At 35.5% G+C, this 23267-nt stretch overlaps 1 protein-coding gene across 1 annotated transcript; it reads left to right on the top strand.

Moving 5' to 3' along the window:
* The first annotated feature begins 48 nt into the window (after window positions 1–48).
* wnt10a (wingless-type MMTV integration site family, member 10a) lies at window positions 49–19409 on the top strand. The gene is made up of 4 exons (XM_088605586.1): window positions 49–587; window positions 2225–2487; window positions 6258–6631; window positions 16709–19409. Exons 1-4 carry the CDS (start codon window positions 526–528, stop codon window positions 17174–17176), a joined length of 1167 nt encoding a protein of 388 aa, XP_088461712.1. The 5' UTR covers window positions 49–525; the 3' UTR covers window positions 17177–19409.
* Window positions 19410–23267: the final 3858 nt, after the last annotated feature.

Below are 23267 nucleotides of genomic sequence, written 5' to 3'. Positions count from 1 at the left end.
TTAACTGCTTCTTCTAGTACGGCACTTGTTCTGGTGCAGCTCTTTATTCTTTAGTATGACGTAAAAGTGGGCTGGCGATGTGCTAAGTGGTGTAGTTTAGAATGCTATCGGGACATGCAAAACATCACAAATCCGTGAGACGAAAGATAGAGAGCGGTTAGTCCTAAAAGTGCGGATATAGTCAAATGCAAACAGTGCAAGGTTGGATCATTTAAAACAGGGCAGGCGTAAGAAGACAGCCTCTAGTGATCGCTCCAGCTGTGGTTCTTCTTAAATTAGTTGCAGATAAAGAAAGACAGTGGCAAAACTTCTGCTACAGTACCTTCTACCTTTTTGCTGAAATCGGTTGTTCATAATTAGAATGTTACGTGTTTTAGCATTTTACCAAAGAACTGTTCATTGGATCTGATTTACATTGTGCAACGACTGCTAGCATTGTTAAGCGTATGGACCTAAGAGAACATTCAAAATTCAGTCATCTAAAAAGTGAAGAGTGATCGCATCTTTTACTAGAAAAAAAAAACTATGGAATTTTTTATAGCACATCTTTTCCGTTCGTTAATGGTTGTGACTTTGTTTATGCAAAGGTAAGTTTATTAAAGCTGAGATTTTAATATCCAAAGGGACACGTAAACCGGTGTTGTATAACATTGTAATGTTTTGTGCAATGTCTTATTGTGCTTCTACTGTATATTTACTTTGCAAAAATTAATACAAACGTATTTGAATAATATTTTATAATGTCCACTGTAAGTTTCACGAAATATGTGGCCCTTTCCTAAAATTCTCTAAACAGGTTAGAATTTTACACATACTTTGTATTGAGGCTCCATCTGTGCTAAATATGCACGCACACCACGAACACGCAGACTGGTACCTGAGTGGCAGACTACCTGAAAACTGACAGGTTCAACTATTTAAAGTAAAATAAAAGCCTACTTAATGTCTTGGCTGTCCTTAAAAACTGTTTAAACGAGCATCTAGTGATTGCTGTAGTCTCCAAACAAAACGTATCCCTTGGATCATGCATGTCTTATTTTCAGAATATAAAAAATAAATATAGAAAGCATCACTACATTACACTGTACTCATAGACGTCTTTAAAAATAAGATACCTGTAGTAACAGTGCTCTTAATGAAAACTATTTTCTTGTCTGTGCTGGTGCTGCAAGTAACCAAAGTTTTGTGCCCTGTTGCACGAGAGCATGAAATGACAACATCCACTACGGTGCTTTTAAATGTAATTAAAAAAATAAAGTAGGATATAAATATCTAGCTTGAGAGTCTTAAATCAAGCTAAGGGATTTAATTAATGCTTTTATTCTGCTTAGGTGGGCGGTAGAGTGGCTATTTAGTTTTGCTCCATCCTTAGATTTAATCTCTTAATGTATTTATGAAGCTGAGTGGTATTGCGGAATCGTATTTTTATGATACGGGCAGCCTTATCCTGAGGCTGTACAGTAGTTAGCATTTGTAAGGAATTCATTTGAATAATTAGATAAGGTCCTCATCCAAGTCTGCGGTTTCTATGCCAAAACTAGTGTGTTGTTGTTTTCCTGTACTAAATGGTTAAATGCGAACGTTTCAATATTCCATTGTACTAGTCTTAAAATGTTTTAATAAACTCAACATAAAAATGTCTACATAAATTATTGTAGCATAGTCAAATTAAATAGATTAAAAACGCGCCCATTGTTGACAAATGCCTTAATAGGTTATTGAATTCAAAACAAATAAAACCAAAGGGCACACCTTATCAAATGCGACCACAAAACGAATAATTGAATTAGTCAAATATTTAAACACAATGTTGGTGTGAGTTTAAAGTATTGAACTGATGTTTCAGATTCTAATAAAATGTGCACTCGAATGTAGATACTAATACGTTTTTGAGAGTAATGGTCAGACCAATATTGTATTTCTAATGTAAATGAAAGAACATGTTATGTCTAGTAGTGTTACTGTCATGCAAATTGTTTCAAATTATGACGATTAATTATTTTAGCATTTTGTGCATACATATATTTCCTATACGTTAACATGCTTGCTGGTGTAGGTGGCAAAAAACAATAAAAATAAGGAAGTTCAATTCACTCCTCAGAAATCATTGTTCAAAGATCAGAAGTTTATTCAAAGAAATTAGGTGTAGTAACTCTGCTATGCACTGATTGAAAATTGTGATCATCAGGGCATGCCTTAAAATCTGTTCTAATGTCTGTTTCAGGGTAGATTCAAATGAAATTTTGGGACTGAAGATCCCATTTGATCCAATTCTCAATGCAAATACGGTGTGCTTGACTCTCCCTGGTTTGACACGACGGCAACTGGATGTGTGCATGCGGAATCCGGATGTCACAGCATCTGCAATTCAAGGGATCCAGATTGCTATCCATGAATGCCAGCACCAGTTTAGAGGTCACAGGTGGAACTGCTCCAGTCTCGAAACAAGGAACAAGATTCCATATGAGAGTGTCGTTTTCAGCAGAGGTAAGGCGCACAAAAAGAAGAAATCACACTGCACCAGAACCTGCTAAGGACAAACAAGATCTTATCAAAGGAGTAGTAAATCATAGCTTGTAATGGTTCTTTCACATTGTTATGCTAATTCTTGAAAAATTCCAATGTACTGTGTTATTATTCATGGTGTGGCTTACCAATTTTATTGGCAATGTCCCAAATTTAGCAAGAAAAAAAACATACTGAAATATTGTTAATTTATTTCTGGTACTTTTGCATGGTCATAAATCACTGTCACATGACAATGCTGTACAGTATGTGCTTTAACTTCCTTAATTCTTATTTATATAACATCAGACACAACATCAAAGCCTATTTCATATCCTATTTTTAGAATAGACATTTGGTATGTTTTTTCTAGTCCTTGATTTTAATGAAGAATTTATATTTTATTGAAACACCGAATGTAATACTGAGATATAAATGCATTCAAATGTATCGAATAGGCCTCTTCAAGCTGGCTAATGCTTTTCCTTTCACCAGAGCAACTGCTGTGAATTTGCTTTCAGCACTTTCCCAGCTCTCTGTGGCAAAGCAGAAACTTGTTTAGTAGGTTTTTATAACCTGGAGTGACAGATTTCTTAAATCTTTAATTCATTTTCCCACTTCTTCAGCTATCAGCTCAGCCGTGCGTGCGTCTCACTTTAAATTATTTGTTAGTTTGATTTGTTCCAAGTCTCTCCTACTCAGTTTGAGAGTAAACCTAAAACAGCATTTTCATGTCAGTGTCTCTAAGCTGCTTTTAAGTGCCATCCGCCCCCAAAGTAATCCTGGGAGTAATGAAAAAAATAGAACGAGTACCAATGTGTTAGAGGAAAAGTCAATTGAATATCATTCATTTTCTGATCCACAGTGTCCCTGACATTTTCTAAATTTAAGATATTTAGGCCTTTGGAAAGTTCTGTATATTTTTTTAATGACGCAGATTCCAAACATTGGGCTTTTCACACTTGATTAAACATTTTAAAGATTATTAGGCATTGCTTTCTGTAAACTGGACAAAAGAAAAGACTGAGGTTAGGTGAGACTGTATTTAAAGCAGTGTGGCAAGTTCCAATCTGCTCTCAAAGTCTTATGCCTGGATCTTTTTCCAAACTTGGAGGGTTCATGGATAGTTTAATACATGTTAAAGCCAGCAGACTTTACACCAAATAATAGCATGTTTTTTTCTAATTAATTTATTTTCAATACGCAAAAATGTGTCTGCTTATGTCCAGAGATGATGTCTTGAGTGACAGGCATCACTATTTTTAAAGGGGAACCAAGAGAATGATTATTTACTGTTTTACATGAGAAAAAATGTCTGTTTAATGGACATTCAAGGTATACATCACCATGTGATGGATTACCTGGTAAAGATTTACTTGAACTAGTCATATCTCCTTCATAAACTGTACGCAGCACAATATACCAACAGGCATTAATCACATGCTTATAATGTCATTTACACAAATTCTTGGAATGGATTATGTATGTTGGTATATTTGGTTGTGTACTGTTTATAAAGGAGACATAACTGTTTTATGGCCTCCTTTGAGTAAACTGTTAAAATCAATCCATCACATGGTGATGTACACCATGAAAGACGATAAAACTGACGCTTTTTAAATCTCATTAAAAAAATCTCTTTCCTACAACTCTGGCAGGAGTTATACAGGAGTATTATACATTTATGAATATTGAAAGATCTTATGTAGAAAAGTTAATTAAGTATAGATGGAAAAGAAAAGAACCTGCATCCTTCTGAATATCTTCCAGAATTCTAAAGATAACATTTCCTAAAGTAAAAGAAAGTAATATTATTGATAGATATTGAATTTGATGAGAGTGTCTATTGGTCTTAAATTTGACGATTTAACCCCAAAATTACATTCAGAGTGGATCCTTTTATAGTCAAATCCAATTTCCCAGGTCATCACAGTCAGATTTCAAGGATTCAATGTTAAATACATATCAATGTAAAGTAGGTCTGAACACAGAATTTTTTACTTTTCATTGTGCTTTTTAAATTAGTCATTTTAGCCGCTTGTTTCGACCATGTTTTTGAATATAACCTTGGCCATGCAGTGGCAAATGGATAAACTTAAAGACTTCATGCCATTTTCAAACCAAGTAATTAAAAATCAAAAGGGGAAACACGATCACAATTAATTATTATTAAGCCTAGTTTAATTTCCGCATTTTCCAATGTAAACTCAACCATTCACATGAAGGTATCAATGAGGTTTCTTTCATGTGTGTCACAGATACCCAGACTCTCATACTCTTGTTAAGTTAACTGACCTTGTTACATCCAGGTTTTCTCCTTTAAGGTTTTCTCGCATCTCTGTTTTATATTCTTCCTGTCCAGGAAGGTGATCTGGAAGCACAGATGTTTTGTAGGACCTCAGTGTATTACAGTTAGGGGTTATTAGTTGTGAAGATCAATGGCACAGAAAACAAGGGAAAGTGAAATGTGTTTTGTCTTTTACTGAGGAGATTAAACAAACTTAATTCAGGAAAGCCCTGAATTAAAACTAATGGGACTATTTTGCCTGGAGACACGAGGCATTCAAAGGGCGCTTTTATAAATGCTGACTAGAAGGGAATCAGACTGATGGAGCTGTCCAGTCATAAAACTATTGAATACGCTAATTAATTGAGACACAGATGTTCAACAGAGATTCCTCCAGTTTAATATGTTATAATACAGCATTCTGTAACACAGAATCAGGTATTGCATTTTTATTGCAAGAAAATCAAATACAGAAAACAGCTGTATATTTAATTTAATACATGTTAAAGCCAGCAGACTTTACACCAAATAATAGCATGGTTTTTTCTAATTAATGTATTTTCAATACGCAAAAATGTGTCTGCTTCTGTCCAGAGATGATGTCTTGAGTGACAGGCAACACAATTTTTAAAAGGGAACCAAGAGAATGATTATTTATTGTTTTGCATGAGAAAAAATGTCTGTTTTTTTAATTGCTGTATATTTAATTGTTTCACACTATAACAAGTATTAATTTTATTTTCCGAATTCACTGATGCCTGAATACACATACAATATCGTTGGGATTGGGATAACTAACATTGATCTGTTGGTAATGAACTAGAACTAATTTAAGAAAATTAGCAGAAACAAATAGGTGCTGAATGAAGTCTCAGTTTCGCTCACTTGATTGTTTCAATAATAATGTTTCTTTATTAGCCCTATACAATTTCTTGCATTAGGAATTTGTCTTTTTGCATACCCCAGCTTTTCTCCATGGAGACACAGACAGGGAGAGAAGCTTGGGGTCAGAGCGCAGGGTCTGCCATTGTACAGCACCCCTGGAGCAGTTGGGGGTTAAACTGCTCAGTTGCTCAGGGGCCCAACAGAGTAGGATTCTTCTGCCAGGCACGGGATTTGAACCGGCAACCTTCCAGTCACAGGCGCAGATCCTTAGCCACAGAGCCACCATTCCCCCCAATAAACCGTCTGTCTAGTGTGATCACGCTAAGTGCTCACTTCCTTCTGGTGTACTTCTTTCCTGGGGAGTTTTTCCACCCCTCTCCTCAACTTGATGCTTATTTAGCTTTTATTCCTGAAAATTAGTTTCTGTATATGCAAAAGAGGTTTTGTTTTTTGTCCTCCAGAGATGACACAATTTGCAAGAGCTTCAGTTCTTTCATTTTCTTTTTGGAAAAGGCGTGGAGCTCCACCGTGTCTCAGTTGTCAAGGCATCTCTTCAGCTGTTGTCCTCTTGCTGTTCCAGGCTTCAGGGAGAGCGCCTTTGCATATGCCATTGCGGCAGCAGGTGTGGTCCATGCAGTGTCCAATGCCTGCTCCATGGGGAAGCTGAAAGCCTGCGGCTGTGATGAGAAAAGGAGAGGGGATGAAGAGGCTTTTCGGGTCAAGTTGAACCGGCTGCAGCTTGAAGCCATAAACCGAGGGAAAGGCATGGTTCATGGTGTCATGGAGCACATCCCAGCTGATGCCCCTGGGCCCCAGGACTCTTGGGAATGGGGGGGCTGCAGTCCCGATGTGGAATTTGGAGAAAGGTTTTCTAAGGACTTTCTGGATTCGAGAGAAACATACAAGGATATCCACGCAAGGATGAGACTTCACAACAATAGAGTTGGCAGGCAGGTGAGAAGTTATACTCATCTTCTTTACAGATTGGCTGAATTCAATTTGACCTCACTGATTGCTTATGCTCGTTTTATAGCAATAGTCTTACAAAGTCACCACAGATAGTTTTACTTACCTAATGTTGTCAGACTGTGTAAGCAGTCTTAAACAGCTACAATTTCAAAGACGGCAAGTGCTGGAAGAGGGATCAGATTTAGCTGTTCTCTCTCCTTCAGGGGTACATTTAACATTCAGTCACATTCAGGCAATCCATAGCAAGTCAAGTAAAGAAAGAGAGCTAAAAAAATTAAGTTAACGAGAATATTATGTTACATCAGCAACTGTATTTCCCATAATTTGTGGTAATGAAATTGTAAATTCCTCCTTGGTTGTATTGTGCTCCAGGAGTTGGACAGTGCATTGCAATATACAGTATATTCATTATCTCACATCTGGTTTGGCTGGATTTCATAGATGATATTGGTTAGGAGTTATTTAACATTGTCATCACAGCACAGGATAGGTGGATATACTGTATAAGGTCCTTATTACAGTACATACATTTTTCAGTTCTTGGAAAGAATACCAGCCTTCACGTCAATTAATATGACAGAAAAAAATTTAAACTCTGCCATACGTATTAAATCCCTTGAGGAATGTAGCACCCTGATTTGACAGCTTTGCCAGTATTACTCCGAATGAAGTTATTCTGTGATGCAGAATAACACTGGACAATGTCTCCTTCTAAAAGTTGTTAAATGTGTGCATACTTGCTTTACAAATGTCTAGTAAAGAGTATAGCCTACCTGCCCATTTGTCGAGACAAGAGGACATTAAATGAACTGCTTACAGATGTTAGAGAAAGCTAAGTGGTTCTGCAGCTGCATGTAGATCATTTGGATAAGATGTGTACAGACTTGAGTCATGAGACACACTGCTTTATCATAACCTTTCGTTGTTGGCTGCTTGTTTTAGAATACTTACATGGTCTTCTTCTTTTCATGAAAGATGACCAAGTTGAGTTGTTGAACTGCTAACCGATCACATAGCCTTTGGCGATATTGATTTGCATCTTAGAACACTAACGTTTTTTCTGCTATACTATTATTTTAGTTTAACCCTTGCTTGTTATTTTTTAACTTAATCCTTTGTGTTCTCCAGATGAATCAACTAATTTCAGTGATGACCTAGACAGTATCCATTTACAGTATTAAGCAGTAGTATGTCTTTTACGGGAGCATTCTGAGTGAAGTACCTTGCTTAAGAGTACAAAAACCCAAGATTTGATCCCATAAATGCCTGGTTCAGAGTTACGAGCCCCTAATGCTCACTGCTGGCCGGCACATGCTACCATATACAGATAAAGTTTTATGTGAACATTTCATTGAAAAGAATCAGATAAAACAAGGACCCTAGTCAATAATGTGTTATTCAATAATAACAATAATAACAATTATTGACCCTGGTCAATACTTTCTTACATACATGTAACATTTGTCTTATGTATACATACAGTATAAGACAGTTATAATAGTTGAGTATTGAGTATAGACAAGACTAAAAACAAGGGAAGTAGCTAAAGTTAGATGAGAAATCCTGTAGGTGGTGATGCAAGATTGTAGATAAGTACTGCCACTGTCCATCCGTAAAGAGAAAGTTGCTTGCCCTGGTGAGGATTGCAGTAACTTGGATCCTCTCCTGGATGCACAGGGTACGAGGCAGAGCTGAGAATGCATGACTGCACTTGATCCGGAGAGAACGCTTTCCATCATGAACACTAATGCTGCCTCTCCATTGTTGCTATTTCCGGACAGATTCCTCCAATGATTACTCTGTCTTATTAAATTATTGTGAAAAAATGCAAAATACCATTTTACCACAGCAAAAAAAAGGATCTAAATGGGTTTTAAGAAAAAAAAAATATTCCCAGAATTCATCAAAGGAGAAACTCATGTTTGCTTATATCTCTAGCATGTGCACAGCAGCAGAGAATGTTGTATATTGTTTTATTGTTTCTAAACATTGAAACATGGAAGAAGACAGCATAGCTTTAGTATACGTATTATCTGCTAACACTTAAGATCTATTCCTGCTTTAACCAAAGGTGATCATAAAAACTAGACAACTGCTACCAGCTTAAATGAAATATATCAGACCTTTAACCAATTTATCTAGAGTCACTTTCATCAGTAGTGCATAGCACATTGTAGTTTCTGAATACACTGATATACAGTTTCTATACAGCATGATAGCGAGAGTTTTAGTTACAGAGAGTTTGTAACATTTTCATGGGTAATTGCTTCTTGTGTTAAAAGTAGGATTGTATAAAATCATGTACAGTATATGTACTGTAGGTCAGTTTGCTCTACTGGAGCCACATACAGTATGCATAACAAAACATTTCCATTTTTTGTGGACCTTACGCCGTTAGTAATTACATGGTTAATTATTTTGATATGGAAACTAAATTTTCATCAGTTAAGACTATCAAGAAATTATGGTTAGCATTGCATTACTGAGGCATTCTTGGGTATGACTCTCTAAGTGTCTTTTTTTGCTTTTCGCTGTGAAATGTCAAATTTACCTTCAAGTCTTCTGTGCGGATTTAATATGTACTGTAGTTCACATTATAGTCTTTCTGTGGTCACATCTTTTTTTCTCTACTGATGACAGACACTCCAGGATGTAAAACAGACCCTTGGAAACTATTATTATCTAATTGCAAGACAGGCTAGTCTTTTAAAAGAATGCCTTTACTGTAGTTCATTAGAGTTATTGTTGTATCACCTAGAGCAAGTTTTGTGTGGGGCAGTCGTTTGGGCCGTGGTACTGATGTTAGTTGGATTCTGTAAGGTGCTGATGGCATTAGATGGATAGTAGAGACATAGCTGAAGCTAATGGCACATTCAGCTTAGACAGTTAACTGAAAGAGAGAGCTTGGGAAGGACAACTTTCATCTCATCTTATATATTGACTAGTGTGGTGTGTGCGGTCAGACATTGGATTTCAAACTCTGTGTTCAGCATACTTCCAAGCACCTAAACAACACAGACGAGCACTGAATACACTACATCAAATGATCCATCCTTTGCCTTGTGTATCGAAGTGTGGCTTCTCTTTGCTTTAATGTTAATCCTGAGCTGTGATACAGAAAAGGTAGGGCTTCTAGTGCATATGGTATAATTAGTGTAGAAACAGGAAATGAGTGAGGGAGACCAATCCTCAAGTAACTGCAATTCATTTGGGCTTCAAAGAAATAAGCCAGCGGTTTATTTTGCCAGCCCCCAACATCTGTCTGTTTACAAAGATATTGTCCCAGCTTCCTGTTTATCAGGAACCAGGACAATCTCCTGCACCAAAATACTGGTGATGTACTGTAGTGCATATTACCAATGTAGGTGATGTAAAACAGTGTTTGTAACAGTCATGTGCTAGAGATGCCCACATTTTTTACATTTGAAAGACATCTATGTAAAAACATTTCAGTGAAACATTTATTGATAAATTTGATGTTGAATTCTATCCTAAATGTTAAGTGTAAGAATTTCTGCTAAAATACACACAGTATTATGGTAGAACAATCATACGTAGTAAGTAAACAAAAAAATACAACATACTCTTTAAAACTTTATCATCTGTTCAAGTGGATTATAAGAATATGATTCTTATTTTTTCTCTATCTCTCCTTGAAAATGATCACCCACATCTCAAACGGTAGTTAGCAAGCCAAATTACTTACAGTGCTTTTGTACACGCAAGACGAGCACTAAATTGCTCATTGTTCACTGTTTCCCTTCTTGTAATTTGGTCTTACATCTTTTCATCAGAGTTTATTTTTGGTTTCCTTGAAAAGAAATCATTTAGTGATTGTTTAGACAAAACACAAAATGTGGAGTTGTTCATCTGGTACAGAAAATGAACAAGATAATGACTCTGCTGTTCCAATGAGTTTAATCATCAAGATAGCATATGATGAAGGAAAACTAAATTTACCTAATGACATTGCACTGATTCATTTTGGCTGTATTCCCTGTCCCCAGTGGAGAGATATTATGTGACAATACACATTGCTTGAATTTGCGTTAGTTTGGATAAAGTGCAGTGCAATTAAAACTGTTATGCATTACCATAGTAAGAACATAAGAGTTGCCTGTAATGCACACAGGCCTTTCATTTTCGTATTCTACAGTCAAAACTGTCTAATTGTAACATTAAGGTTTTTGAACAATCCCTGTGTAGGCCAAACACATTAGCCTGATGATCTCTTTCCAGTATCAACTGCTGTTTTGTAATGTTGTTTCCTTCTTTCAGTTATAAATCTCTAACAAGTTTCTCTTTATCACCAAATATTCTTCTGCTGGAGGAGATAAGAGTTTGAAATAGACATCCTTATTCTGTTTTGAAAAGTCTCTCAGACCCACCAGTTGAATGTTTAATGCCTGTAAATCCATTTTAATCTAATGTACTTAGTCTTGATAAAGATTCAAAAAGTATACATTTCGCATTTTTGTGAGGCCTCATTTATTAAGTGCCAATCTTGTTTTCTTAATTCATAGAGGTTTTAAGTATCTTTTTATTTAGCATGCACCTTATTCTTCTATGATGAATCTGATCTTACTGCAAATGCTACTCACTTAAAAGACAGGGCAATTTGCTTTCATTTGAGTATACAGAATATGAAAGATAATAATTAAAAAAGAAAACGCAATAAATCAAAGTGATGTCAGAAGAAATCTATAATGTAAATCCCAAGCTTGCTAACGATAAGCTTCGGTATTAAGGTGGAATGAATCAGAAAATAGCTGCATTGTTTGGGCAGAATATGCTTTTGTGATTGCCAGAAAATGTATTTGGCATCAAAGGTTAATTTAACATTGTGGGAAAAGAGTATAGGCTACTGGGATGTCATAATGCTGGCAGGATATCAAAATGGGAGCTAATCAAAAGAAATATAGCTGCATTAAAAGAAACACTTTTTCAGGAATGTAAACCTAAGTAACAGAGAAAACATGCTGTACTTTGTTCCGAGGCAATGGGCTGAGGTAGAGGAGTGGATTTTAATTGCAGGAATTACTGTAACCGAGAAGTTTGGCACGTCTTATTCGGTACATTTATAGTTTATTAATGCAGTGTCACATAATAAAGAATGAAAGTAATCAATATCCTTAAGTCAGTGACATTACATGCAGAGTGGAAAACACGCCTGCAGGTATCCTGCATGTGACTCCTGCTGTCTTTTTTATTTTGAGTTGACTCATTGATTGTGTTTTGTTTCCAATGAATGTGATTACTGAGTAACATACTATCTAATACCTAGCAAAAAAAAGTCCCTGTATTTTATTTCTGGCACTCAAGTGTCTTGGACATAGTTACTGCAGATGCTGCTTTCTGTGTAGTGTGGTTGAAGGTCACGAACCCAGTGTAATTGAAACAAAGTGTGTTGCAATGGGAATGGCATTTGTTGGAGGTTGTTTTATGTATTGAACTACCCTTATAAAATACAGGTAAAGGCCAGGGGTATTTGTAAATAAAACTGTTCCTCAAAAAATATATGAAACCTTTTAAAGTGTTAAACGACACCATTTCTTTGGCCTAAAGATTAGCAGAATATAGGCAACCCACAGTATCCTTGAATCATGTGCTTCACTTTGATATAAGGTTACACCCCTTCTCCACCCATGAAATCAATCACAGTGCATGTCACCTCTGTTCTGTGTAATTTACCGTATGGTAGTTTGCTTCTCAAAAAATCATTTGAATTAAAACAGGGTTATCTTTTTTGTATCTCAGTGCCACTGTAAAAATAGAGATAACGTTCAAATCTGGAGCTTACCTTTCATGAAAGCACCTTGATGACTTCAAACAATGAAGGAGCCCCCAAAAGAAAAAAAACAATCCACAGGCAAGGTCTTGTATAATACCCCCCCCCCCCCCCACACACACACAGACGTACCACCACCACCAAAAAAAATCCCCTTTTTTGTGCAAGAATGTGACCGTTTGAGTGGGGCTTTTACATGTTTTTTCATGCCCACCTTCTGGTTCTCACGATGTCGAGTCTTGTTAAAAGCACTAATTAGTGGCTGCTGGCTGTTTGGAAACAGATGTTTAAACTGAGCAAAAGATTGGAAACATCAAACAAGGCGGAAAGTAGAAAGAGATTCGCCCTTCCTTCCCCAAATACAGTTTTAAGTCAAATTTCTCAAAGTGAAGAGACACTGAAAATGGGGAAATTCCACCCAAAATGAATAAATTGGCTTAATTTATTAAACATTATTTTTGAAGTAACAACACATTACTCTTGTGTGACACTATTATGAAAGCTGTCGCTCAACGAAAAAGACGGGTGAAAATTAGTTCTAGAAGAAAACTGCAGACAGATCCTACCTTGGAGTAGAAGACTTTAAGGGGCATTTTGTTACAGTCAATGAAAACTTTGAGATAAATTTATTCTGAAGAAATGTTAATTTGCCAGATGTTCACAAGTAAAGCCAAATATTTTGTGTGTGTAGATAAACAAGAATAAAAGGTATGTATACCATATATGCAAATGGTGACAGTAATGCTTCTTAGTTTAAAGGAAATATGGAATCTGTCTGTTTTCTGTGAGTTAATTTTGAAGGGTTAACAGACCACCGAAAACATAATCTTGCCAAAACCAATTTGGTTGCACTGATAAAGACCTGTGCATGGACAGATCTTAGATTAGATACTTTAGTTCTGCCAGCTTATTGACTGCAGGAATAACTTTCATTTCCTCTGCAACAAAAAGAAATGTTATGCCTTTGTCTTCCTTTCACACGCAAATGTTAAGAGCAGTCATGTATAGTAAAAGTGATATTTGCCCTGCTTTCAGCTAACTATACCAATTAAAACCTAAAGCCTTAAAACAGGATGGCATCATGGCAACATTTCCTTGTCAGGATCTGACAAGTGAATTATGGGAACACAGGACCTTTCAGATTGAAATCCAAAGCATCTTTATGTTGTACTGAGTACATTCGATTAAGGAATCAAAATGATGCGAAATTTCACTTCCCAGTTATTTTTAATGATTCTGTTCATTTGTAACCACTCCCCTTTAATATTTCCTTTAAAATACATCTTCACAGGCAATTTTGAGGTATAAAACACTCATCCTGGCTTACTCAATGGTTTCATGTGGAAACAGCTTGGTTTGGATTTCAGATCACTTCTTTTGTACACACATGGCTTTGAACTTTATAAAGAAAGCTGAAACCTACACAAAAATAACCGATTTGTTTTGAGAAGGACAGCCCCCCTCAATTTTTTTATGACTACGTCTACATTTGGGAGTCTTTTCTATTGTTCCCATTTGTAATAAATTGCTAATTCCAAAAAACAAACATATCACTTTTATGACCATAATATTGATAATATAGATAAGTACTGTACTTGGACACAGTGCCATTAACATTTCAGGTTGTGACATGAGTGCTGTTATGATATAAAGATTTTGCATATATAAAGCTAATTAACAATAAATGTGTTCTGAAAAATGTCAATGACGAACAGATTAGGTCCCCTTTTTTAGATATGAAAGAAAGTAAACCTTTATAATGCTTAGGCCCCATAAATTGCCTATGGTCCTAGTATGCCACCAATATGTTCTTTTTGATCTTACTTGGGACTCAGTTTATTGAATCTTTTTTCCCTATGTTCTTCAATTAGGAAAGGCCAGATGTTGTATATTTGTAACCGCTCTTCAACCACTGATTATTCAGTAATTACTTCAAGTGATTCTTCCCACATCTAATAAAAACCTACATAACCCTAGAAGTCACATCGTGTTAAGCCTTTATTAAAATATTGCCTATTTTCTGTTAGAAATAATATTAAATCTTTTCTTGTAAAATGTGTATCCTGTTTGGTTTTAATAAGTAGGGAAAGTGAGTTGTAAACATGCGTTTTCTATAATGAGTACATGCCTTTAAGGAATAACTCAGTGCATTCTTAATTTTCTAAGAAAATGCAACAGGCAGTTGAAAGAACTCCCTCGGTCAAAATGTCTGGGAGATTAGACCCCAAATCAGAGGAAGCATTCTGTGACAGACAGATGTTCTGTTACACATGTACAGTACTTTTAAAACAGCCCATAGTCAGTTTAAGAGAAACCAAGTTTTTTGAGAAAGAGTACATTAATCACCAGAACTTAATACTCTTTATGGTCTATATTTAAGGTAGATTTGCCCTCAAGATGGCTTTGATGTTGGTACTTTTTTATCTATAAAATTGGTCTATCATTTTCCCTCCCATTCTTCCCACAGACAACATTTTTAAGATGCATCTAGTACTTATATGCTCATAAATACTTAAATAATAGAAACTGCGTGTTACTTTTTTTTGCTAGGTATGAGCATGGCACATTGTGAGGAGTAAAGAGACCTGCTTTGGTGGGAAATAAAAGATCTACCGCAGAGTACTTAAAAAACCTTTATGTGTAATATAGGATAGCAATCTCATAGGAATTTCTGTGATACTTATGGTGACCACCTTTATGATTTTCAAAAGACTTACAATGAATAATAAATATTCATAATAAAGTAATGGCATCTTCCCATTCAGAAAATTCTACTTTCATTGTAACTAACAGCACCCCACCTCTAACAACAACAGCTACTACTCCTGTGATACTAGATCAGTGGTTTAGACTTTGTGGTTTAGAGGGCCAGGGTGCTGGTTATTGCTTCACAGCAACTCTTTCTGCCTTCAAGGCAAAACATGTGATGTCTGAGGAGGCTGAAGGTGGCTTGGTAATTAAAAAGAAATAAATAGTCAACCAGTTTCAACCACAACAACCCTTTAATAACACGTCTTCAGACTCTCTTTTCACTACACACTGGGCAGGAAATGGTTACGAAAGCCGTGTTCTTCCCCCGTTCTTACTTTGTTACTTTTCATATTGTTTTGTCCATATCAGTCACTTTATTGTTAGAGTATGATTGAATTATCACTGAACTCATGTGATGCAAGCAGTCTTAAAAGAGACATTCAGCACCTCTTCAGAAGGGTGATGATTGTGTTGTTCATCACAATGAATTAATGTTAGCTTTGGCTTCAGTGAGACTGAGTCTGATGTTTATCACGCTTACCATTCCTAATGGATGAGACAAGGAGTTCTATTCATCGTTTTTTTGACACATTTAAAGTTTCTAACACTAAATTTCCCAATACGTAGTAACACCCATTAAAGCCTGGTATTCTTGAAGTCTGGTATTCTTAATTGTATTTTACTACACCTACAGATCTTTACCATGAGTAATTACATTGTAATTGGCAAAACTTCAAGGTGGCCTTTATTCCCGATAAAGGCAATAAAGCACAACATGCTAACTATGAAGTGGAGGAATGCATTCGTTGAAAGAAACCCAATGTAATGGAAAGGAACAAGCTGGTTATTTAAATGACCTTGACTTGTTTTTGCAATGGATGAAATATTCTCTGAATCTTCACTTTGATCCTAAAATGGGTAGGAGAGACACAGAAATAACTGAAGGGTGTCAGAAAAAATGATAAGTAACATTTCACTTATCTGTTTTAGTGTCCTTCTAAATATCCTTAGCAGTCATGCCTTGAAGAACTTAGTGTCCACTTTTTTATGTACAGGAAAGGACTTTATCAGTTGTGTGTCACATGTGTATTTCCTCTTGACAATATAATTTAGAGTGATGGAGTCAGTGTTCAGCGTAAAGTGAAATAGTGCTCTCAAGGTGTGCTACTGATTTTGCTTTCCTTATTGATAGGGGTTGGTATTCCATGATCTGTCATTGCTGAGGTTGGCCCCTTTTCCTGTGAGTAATCGGATCCGAAAGTTTAAAGCTGTTGCTGACAGATGACTATGCTGCTGTTAGAGCTGGAGTTTTAGGAAGTGAGAGAAACATCTTCAGCTGCAGTGTGTTTTTTTGTATGAGTGCACATGGAAGGAGGAAAAACAAAATAATTGGTTTCAATGCACGCACAACATGTCCCCAGCCCAACACATTTCACATTACTTTTGTTTTCTGACTTCCTTTGAATAATAAAATAAAATCCGTGGGCTTGATTTCTGACAGCCAATTTGTTTTATTCTTGTAGGTGGTGATGGACCACATGAAGAGGAAATGTAAATGCCATGGAACATCGGGAAGCTGTCAACTAAAAACCTGTTGGCAGGTTACACCGGAGTTCAGAGTTGTTGGGTCCCTTCTCAAGGAGAGGTTCAAGATAGCGACACTAATCAAAGCCCACAACAGAAACACGGGCCAGGTAGAACATGCCCACCCGCCACATCGACGGAGGGCCAGCATCAACGAGCTGGTCTACTTTGAAAAGTCGCCCGATTTTTGCGAGAGACAGCCAGAGTCGGATTCTGCTGGGACACAGGGAAGAATCTGTAATAAAACCAGCACAGAGATGGACAATTGTGAAAGTCTCTGCTGTGGAAGAGGGCATAACATCTTGCAGCAGACCAGAAGTGAAAGGTGCAATTGCAAGTTTCACTGGTGTTGTTATGTCGTATGTGAGGAGTGCAGAATAACAGAATGGGTTAGTGTTTGCAAATAGTAATAAAAAAAAACATTTCATACCAAGGGAAGTGACATGTATGGACTGCTAGACACTCTTTCCTTTGCTGTGGACTGCCATTTCCATTTTTAGATTTGGAAGCACAAAATATGACTGGAACATGTGCAAGTGGAAAGTACATGTGCAATGAACACAGCATGAATTATAACACTAGAATATGGATTGATTCTTTAAATCTGCACTGTGTTTTTTTAAGTGTTCTTAAGTTAAATAATTTAAATAAAACAATACTTTTTATCAAGAACTGAGCACTACTTAGTATTTAAATAGGGTTCTAAAATGAAAAAAATGTATAAATTGTTGAAAGGTGTTGTACGTAACATGTATTTTACAAAGCAATGGACTGGGATTATGATACTGTAAAAGAGGAATATGACTAAACAAGCAGACATGGAACAGCAGGTATGGCCATCTATGGAATCTGCCTTCCTTGTTTGTAATGTATTCCCAACACCCCAACACAAAAGCCTGTAATTTAATAAATTCACACAAATACAGTATAAACCACACGTATTTGTTTAGAAGGCATTTATAGAAGCTAAATTACGTACTGCAATACTTTGTCACCAAAGTGTTTTTGTTTTTAGTTTGGCAGATGTTTTTATTATCCAAAGCATCAAGCTTTGTTCAGGAAATCTCTGAAAGTAAGTTGATGCGCCCAGTTGCTTTAATGGAATTAAACGTGTAGAGGGCCAGGCTATTGAAAAATGCAGTTTCAGAGTTTGCAGATTTAACCCCACATGAAAGATGAATGTGCTAGTATGGGACTTCGGATCTTTCTTCCAATTTAACAAGGTTACAGAGCTATCAGATGTGGCATTTTCCCTTTGAAGATTTCTCCATACAGTTTCTCTCAAAGATTACATAATACCCGTTGACGTTTATTGTACAGAAATGAAGTAAGTAACCTGTCGGTGGCAAAATCTGTGAATTCTGGGATTGCCTTTCATGGAACCTGGTTTGTACTGTACATGACCTTTATTTTGCCGATATAATGTGTAACCATTTGGGAATAATAAACAAGGGATTGTTGGATGTAACTATATAGTTACTTTGTATATCAAAGACATTCAAGAAAACAGGATCTATGTCTATGGACTGTGAGCACGTGTCCTTGTTATGCAATTTAATCATTTGCACAGCTCTGACATATTTTCTGCAGTAAAAACTGAGCAATGGACTACAGAGTTTGGTGGGTTAAAAAAACCCATGATGCCTCAGAGAACAGTTCATCATTGTATGAGTTTTTGTTTTCACTTTGTCAAGTTTATTGTACTATAACTTATTTTATTTTGTGAATAACCTATTATTTGTAAACCTAAATGTCTTGAGTGAAAATACTGGTAAGTATTAAAGGGATTTAAATGGTGACAATGTTTAAATGGTGTTGTTTCATAAAACAAATGATCCAAATCTGCGTTTTTGGAAAATAAATATTGACCTTGTTTTTATACAAATTTTTTATCATGTTTGGCTTATAAACTTGCAGTACTTTATGGCATTTAAAATTTAAATGTAAAGTATACAGTTAGTGTGTTGTATACTGCAAAACATAAATATTTATTTACATATATATTTAAATGAAATGTTATAATCTATCCAATTTTAAAATACAAAATGTTTACCATTTAAAAAAAATATAGTGCCTTTTAAATCCAAAATTCATTAGATCCCCATATTTGTATTGCTCATCTGTATGTCTGTGAAAAGGTCATTGCTTTTCCCTTAAAGCTGTATAGACCGTAGCATTCCTATTTGAAATTGGATCAAAAAGGCTGATATATATCCAACAACCATAAAAAGACTAATAAAGTGAGACCTGTATTTTCAAATTAAATATGCATACCATTCTGACATTAACATTAGGCTCTCCACGATGTAGTAAATCAATTTCTGTATAATTGTCCTTTATTTACAGATTTAATATATTGTTTCTTTTGATCATTATGTATTGAATTTAAAACTACTTTTGTTAAAGACAACAATATAGAACTTCCAGGTATCCTTGAGGAAATTAACAGTCCACTGAAGAAGATGAAGAAACATATCAGCTGGAGAAGGCAGTGGGGTATGATATGCACAGTGTGATGTGCTGAGGTATGTAGACATGAAAACATCTTTTTGACTGAGAGATGAATTCACATGCAGGCATATACTGTAGTTGCCTTTCCACTAAAATTTTAATTTCGAATAAACTCTTTCAAAAACTAAACCAGTGATTGTCATTAGTAATGGTCCTTCAGTACAGCTGTACCTTCATTAGCTTACCATCTCCTGAACGCATAGTTATTGTAGATATGAAATTCAGCATAACCAACTTTTGAGCAATGGTTACAAATTGTGAAATCACTAAGAAGGATGGAGAATATATTCTTATGTGCTTTTCCTTAATCAACAAATACACCTTTACAGAAAAAAAGTATATGGTCAAACAAAAATAGATTTTTCCCATTCAAGAAATTGCTTCATGAACTAATATTGATTTAACTGTAAGAATGTGAGGAGGGCAGGATAATGCAAACCAATAATGGCAATTCTACATCTGTCAGATGTGTCATTGCTATTCCAATTCTGGTTTATTTAACAAAATAATATACACAAAAAAGACAGTAGTTCACATTCACAGTAGTTGAAAAACACACAGAATGCCTATCAGTGTGAGTTGTTTTTTTAAATCTCTTTCTGAATCGTGAGAACATGTTCATACTTCCACATCAAGCCTCAGTTTGACATGTACATTTTGCAATCTGTAGAGATGCCCTGTAGGCACACGTTGGATGAGATAAAGCTGTGGCATTAGCCAAGCTGCAGTGTACTGATTATTTTTCACTTTATATAAACATTCAGTAATATAAATTAACAAAAAGTACTTGTGTAAGAACGTTTAAAGTTTCCCTTTAGTAATTATATTTGTCTTTGATCCATCTTAAAATACACTGTTTGCAGTCTACATCATGAGTCCATGAATTGTGAATAGGCTTAATCACCTTAGTAATTACTCTTTTCATGTCATTTATTAATGGTAACAAATATACAATAGTAAACTAAACACATTGTATTCATTTATCAGTCTGTCTCCTGTCTGTCATATTATTATGAGGTTTACCCATTGGCGATGAGTACGCAGTATGCTGCTCCGTATTGACTGTGCTTGTCCTGTAAGTAATGGTGATGTTGGCCTTTAAAGGCTGCTAAAACTGTTATGACTTTTAGAGGCTACTTGTCCCAGATTTTGACACAGATGACTGCTTACACGTTTGCAAGCACTGCCAAAGTTTCAAGTGTTACGAATCTGACAAATGTGAAACAAAAAAAAACCTTCTGCATCTACAAAGTAATAATCTTCATGTAACATTTTATACTTAGATAAAAATGCAAAAATATTACAGTTAAAAGAATGCTTGATATAAAATGTAATGTATTTAATATGCGTACCGTAATAAAACTGCATTGCAAAAAGGTACATGAAGAATACAAGTTTTCTTAAAGTGGTTGGCAGTGCTGCTATGTACTGTAACGGTACATTTCGGTACAGGTCTATTTAAATTTTCCTCCCTTATCCTAAATCACAGCCCAAACCTCAAACCTTACCCCAAATCCCAATCTATGCGTTTGCTTAAACGCTACCAGATACGCATTAGTGGCTTACATACCTACAATGACACCATGATCTTAAGATGGTGCGTCATGTGTCGCCCTTTGGCCACCAATGGACCGTTACTGCATTCCCTAGCGGCCGCAACTTCCTTGAGGTCCACCCATATGTTTAGAAATACTTTTTAAAAATCTGTTCTGTTGAGCTGGCTGAATGCTTCATACGATTGTCACACAGAAGTGGGAATCTGTGTCTGATAAGCTTGCAATCAAGAGAAATCACTAAGAAATGCATCTTGATATTTTGCTAAAATTTTGTGTCTCAGTTTTCTTCAACTGCACAGAAGGTGCTAGTTCCCAAATACCTTTATTGTGTCCACATGACACCTGCTTTGTAAGCCATTTCATTGGTAAGGCTACGTACTTAACTGCAGGTTTTAAGCAATTTGTCTTCCTGCTTTTACATTGATGTTCAATGTTTGCCATTTTTACATTACTGTTTCGCTTGTTGTCATAAGATACAGTACTCTATGTAGGATCCTCTTTAGTCTTGCTACTTTGTAAAAGAAATATATTTTTATTATCTTGTTGCCCATTTTCTTGGTTTCAAAGTGAAAGTTTACTGAGTTAAATGTTTTCCTCCATTTATTAACTAGCTTTGTCAAGTTTACTCAGAGTGGTTAGCATTACAATTGAGATGGTATATTCTTCAAGAAAACAAATGATACATAACCTGTTGGTTTGCACACAAAACAATTTAGTACTAGGAAATGATTTTTGTACCAGTCTGCATGGTTCAGCATAAGTAATCTGAGAATCCAAACTATGTACAGTAAGTAAAAACAAAGGTAAAAAACTATAAATGAAGGTAGTTGTTTCATTCATGAAACAATTTCAAATTTCACATTCAACAGATATGACATTTATGCAAATATTTTCTTGTTTGTTGCGTGTGAAATTTTGTGTAAGTGTTTGGCAAGAATAGATGTAAAGGTAGCAATGTAGAAGTCCTTGAACAGAAGGTTGTGGGTACAGATCTTGAGTAGGGACATGCTGCTTTTGTTGTGCAGGGTAGTTTACTTAGTAAAAAAAACATTTTTGTATAAACATATCTCCAGATTGTCAGTACTAATGAAGATGCATTCTCAATTGACTCATCCTGTACAATGAATAAAGTACAATTTGTTAATTCAAGCCACAAACAAAAGTATTGTACAAAGTCCATTGTTTTTACTATAGTCATTCTTTTGCAACATCTGGTATTTTAAAGAGGGAACTCATTTACAAGGAATTCAAAATATCACAAATCTAATTCATAAGTGTTTTTCAGTTTATTTTTTGTGGTATGTTTGCCAAAGTGTGGTAAAAAAAGTTCTTCTGAACTGGTAATTCCTTATCATTTCATAGACATATTCACTTTTATGTGTTCTATAACTATTTGTTCCAGAAACCATCTGAATTCTTTTTAAGCCTTATGGCATTTTAGCTAGCAATGAATTGCACTTTATTCATCCAGAAAGGATACAATATAGTGGTATAAGATTTTGTTTATGAAGTAAAGAGATACCCCTTTATTGTAATGAAGTTACAAGATTTAAGACTATCACTCATAAATTCTGGTGTTCACACCCCCAAACTGGAAAAGCATACTGTAATATTTGCTGCAGAATTCATCCTCTCTATAAACTCACTTCATCTGATGTTGCTTCAGGTTTGACTTCAGGTTGGTTTTTAACTATGAAATGCTATTTTGTCTATGTAGGTAACTGCAGCAGGAATAGCATTCAGCTGTTTTTGAAGCTGAAACCAAATGTTGATCTAATTTGTGTGATTTTCTCTTGATGAAGATTTTGGTAAGTGTTTACTAGTTAAGATCCCACCACTTTCCCAGTGTTTCCCATTGTTTATTTTAACATACTGGTTTGTGTTTTATTGTTAAAAATAATTTCAAAGGAACTATTATATACCTATTATAGGTATACCCCTACCCTGATATTTTTCTAGAATATGACTGTTATTTTACAGACTAAATCATTAGAAAATGTAGCTGAAGTAGACATGCAATCACTTATAATGACTAATGTCATTCATTCCAGTCTATACCAGAGAGAAAACGCAATTGGCGCAGTATTATGCGAATACTCAGGCATGTGTGGGTGATGGTGAAATGTTTCAGTATTTCCGTAATCCTTCACATCTTGAAACCTCTTGATTTTCATCTCTCTGATACTAATTAGGCTACCTATCATAACAAAAACAGAACTACAGAACTACAATAACCTCATGATTACTTCACAGTAAATCACACTTGTGCCTTACATATTTCTGATTTCCATAGTATTTCGTTTGCTACTAAGCTGAAGTTAATACCATAAAACATGAAAAGTTACAATCAATTACACCAATAATGCATAGCTTTTACAAATATATTCTCTTTCAATTCAAATCTGTAGACATGCTGTTTCTTAATTTTTAT

The sequence above is a fragment of the Lepisosteus platostomus genome, chromosome 14, assembly GCF_059453375.1.
Source record: "Lepisosteus platostomus isolate fLepPlt1 chromosome 14, fLepPlt1.hap1, whole genome shotgun sequence".
Taxonomy (NCBI): Eukaryota; Metazoa; Chordata; class Actinopteri; order Semionotiformes; family Lepisosteidae; genus Lepisosteus; species Lepisosteus platostomus.
The sequence above is the reverse complement of the archived record's forward strand: the minus strand, read 5'-3'. Positions and strand labels throughout refer to the sequence as shown.